The sequence below is a fragment of the Limulus polyphemus genome, unplaced genomic scaffold, assembly GCF_000517525.1.
Source record: "Limulus polyphemus unplaced genomic scaffold, Limulus_polyphemus-2.1.2 Scaffold7354, whole genome shotgun sequence".
Lineage (NCBI taxonomy): Eukaryota > Metazoa > Arthropoda > Merostomata > Xiphosura > Limulidae > Limulus > Limulus polyphemus.
Genome location: NW_013672964.1, coordinates 12,658 through 16,239, shown reverse-complemented (window position 1 = coordinate 16,239; position 3,582 = coordinate 12,658). Strand labels below are relative to the sequence as shown.

General features: G+C 40.7%; 1 protein-coding gene across 1 annotated transcript in view; it reads left to right on the top strand.

Annotated features, from left to right (window-relative positions):
* LOC111089790 (putative ferric-chelate reductase 1 homolog) overlaps window positions 1-3,372 on the top strand; it is a 26,081-nt gene extending 22,709 nt beyond the window's left edge. Inside the window, exon 7 of the mRNA XM_022402876.1 lies at window positions 3,136-3,372. Coding sequence (XP_022258584.1) covers window positions 3,136-3,228 — 93 coding nt within the window. The 3' untranslated portion in view covers window positions 3,229-3,372. The remainder of the gene's footprint in view (window positions 1-3,135) is intronic.
* Window positions 3,373-3,582: the final 210 nt, after the last annotated feature.

The window sequence follows — 3,582 nt, the reverse complement described above, 5'->3', positions numbered from 1 at the left end:
ACAGTATTGCCAGAGACCTTGACCATAACTAAATGCAGTTTTAGGTTTATTTACTTCCGCCATTTTCACTTGATGGAAATCCGTCTTTAAGTCCAGAGTTGTAAACCACCTGGCTCCACTTAGGGCATCAAGAGTATCATCAGTTCTTGACAGTGGGTGTACGAGTCCTTTTTGGTTATACTGTTAAGAGCCCTGAAGTCCATACAGCAATGTTGGGTCCCATCCTTCTTCTGGACTAACACGACAGGAGCTGACCAGGGACTATCAGATTTCTCGACTATCCCTCCTTTAATTAGGCCATCCATGACCTTCTCCATCTCTTGTCGCTTTGCTGGAGCTATTCTTCTCAGAGGGATCTTTATTGGATGGTGATTGTCTGTGCTTATTCTGTGCTCCACAAGGTCTGTGCAGCCTGGATGGGTCTTCCACTCCTTCCACAAGCATCGGGCTTCCTTGGGGATGTTCTTTTATTCTACCCCAAATTATCTTCTCTGACATAGGGGGTATTGTAGTTGACTTAAGGGCTGTGACATGCAAATCAACAGATGCAGCAACACTTACCGGAATTTGGCCTTTGTTGTTCCCAAATGTCATTTTATCAAAGTTAACTACACACTTCCTCGGTTGTAAGTAATCCAACCCTAATATGCATTGGTCTTCAATGTCAGACAAGTATACTTTGTGTCTGTCCTTTATTCCCATGAGCGCAATAGTTACCCACACTGGTCCCCACAGCCTTGCATAATGTCCTGTCACACCACAGAGCTTCTGTATGGCTTCTGGTACTCCTTTGTGATCTAGCACTTTGATACTCACAAGGGTTTGCTGAGATGCAGAATCTATGAGAAAGTTGCACTTTTGGCCATTCAGCTTTCCTGTCACGTAGGCACTATGTGTGCTTGCCATTTTACACTTAGCTGTTGGGGCTTTCACAATGGGGGTTGGTGAGCATTCCTCAACCCCAACCGCTACTGGTTTCCCGAAGCTGACTTATTGGTTGTTTCTTCTTACACTGGCTCTTGTTATGTCCATGCTCTCCACAGTTCCAACAACCTTTCTGGGTAGCAGCCTTTCCTGCTGCAGCATCTTTCCTGTGTTGAAGTTGCCGGCATTGAGCTCTCTTGTGACCAGGTTTGTTACAGTGCCAGCAAAGTCCCTCAAACTTCTCTGAAAGCTGCCCTTTTCTGGCCTTGAATCCTGATGACTGTACCAACCTTGGTACCTCTGTGCTGGACTTAATGTAGGATTCGAATTCAAAAGCTCTGGCCATTGAATCCTGCAGAGTAGAGGGGTGTGCTTGCTTTACTTGTATCTTCAGTTGTGGACTGTCCAAGGCATCTACAGACTGATCCCTCAGCAACAGCTTGAGAACATCGGGTGGCACAGTTGAGTAGGCCTTGTGTGCCATACTTTCCAAATCCTGTACCAGCTCTTGCAGGCTCTCCCATTTAGCACGGACTTTCGTCCTAAACCCTGCCCTGTAGACTTCAAATTGATTTTGGGTTCCATACCTGAGTTCTAGAGCAGCTACCCGGACAGTTGTCAGCAGATGACAGGCACAACTATAGAGCACTAAGTATTTCCAGTGGTTGTCCCTTCAGGCTCGTTGCCAAATACGCTGCTTTCTGCTCCTCTGTCCATCCATTCATTTTTGCCAGGAGCTCAAATTGGGCTCTATATGCTTCTCACGGTGCCTTCCCATCGAATTCCTGTGGCTTCCTTCGTTCTAGATCCCCCCTATTGCTGACACTCAAGTCTGGAATGTGATTTCTGGTAGGACTGAAAATGTTTGCATTAGGGTCTAGCTGCGGGGTCTGGAAGAGGCTTCCTGTTCTCTGGGACTGATTAGTCAATGGTTAATACAACCTCCCTGTGTAAAAGACAGTAAATCGTTCTTTAATGTATTTAATTCACTTTGAAATTTACTAATATTTTCCCTTTGTACTTCTTGCTACTGTTGTTGACTTTCCTGTAGTTGCTGCTGGCTTTCCTGCAACTGTTGGATACTTTCTTCCTGTTTCCTTTCTTGTTCCAGTTGCCACTGCTGTAGTCTCTCTTCTTGTTTATTTTCTTTCTCCTCCAACCACTGCTGTAGCCTCTCTTCTTGTTTCTTTTCTTTCTCCTCCAACCACTGCTGTAGTCTCTCTTCGTGTTTATTTTCTCGTTCTTCTTGTTGCTTTTCTTTTTCCTCCAACAACTGCTATAATCTCTCTTCTTGTTTCTTTTCTTTATCCTCCAACAACTGCTGTAATCTCTATTCTTGTTTATTTTGCTGTTCGAGCTGCCACTATTTCAAGTTTTCTTGCCACTGCTGTTGTCTCTTTTCTTATTTATCTTCTCGTTCTTCTTGTTTCTTTTGCTGTTCTTGTATTGCTGCCATCAAATCTGCTAAGCTGTAGTTTGATTTGCCACTTCTCGTTTCCATCTTCTTTTTTTTCGTCCCACTCTCTGATACCAATTTGTTGCGTATCTGGTCATTTGTTAATTTCCTAAATATACTAAAATATACTAAAAGAGAGGGCACCTGGAACAGACTAGAGTTGCCAGGAAAGTCATGATCCTTCTAGAAACTCGAGCGTGCATGCTCCCAGCGTCGCGTGACTTCCCCTGTCATGACAATAAGATTAAATGTCGGGTTAATATGCCAATTACGCGCACGCATGCACACACACACACACACACACAATATATATAGGGCCTTTACATATTACATGAAATTGTTTTGAAAGATAATTAATTAATCACAATGCTCAGTAATGCTTATCAATTCATGATGGTGATCTTTCACATATAAACAAAGATGAGGTTTGGGCTGGCACCTCACTGAATGCCATATGTCAAGGTAGTTTGAAAAACATTCTAATATTTTATGGGGCCCTAACTTGTATGATTAATATTCTTTGTTATCCATTGACCTTTTTCTAGTTTTTATCAAACAGTAATTTGTATATTGGGGGGGGGGGCTTTTGAATTGGGGACCTTGGAAAAATTCCTCAGACAATCCACCCTCTGGGCTGCCCTGCTGAGTTCAAACCTGCTATTTTATTGTCATATATATTTATATATATATATATACATATTGTATACATATATATAATTTGTGAGTTTATATTGGATGTAATTCTTTAATTACAGGAAAATGGTTTCAAAGAAAAGCTGCTGGTTCTTTACATCTTCACTGTTTCAAGCTTAGTAGTTACAATGATAGTTTTCATTTGGAAAGGCTAGAAACACTCACTACGTTGCACAGTGTTGACAACTGAAGAATGAATGAATGTGATTTTACATTATTTTAACTGAACAGTAAGGAGTTGATTCAATGTATAATATTTAACATCAAAATGTTTAATATAAACTTCCTTGCAAATGTTTTGTATTAGTAGATTTATTCTGAAGCTTTCATTTAAACACATTTTTGTACACAACCATATCAAAATTTTTTTGACTTTGAAATGATATATATTAACTTGTTTCTAAAAACATAATCACCTGACAATACAACCAAATTGTTAAAAAACCTTGACCTTCCAAATGTACAAAACAACCTACAAGTTGTAAGTCTATTTTGTTCTTTTACAACAA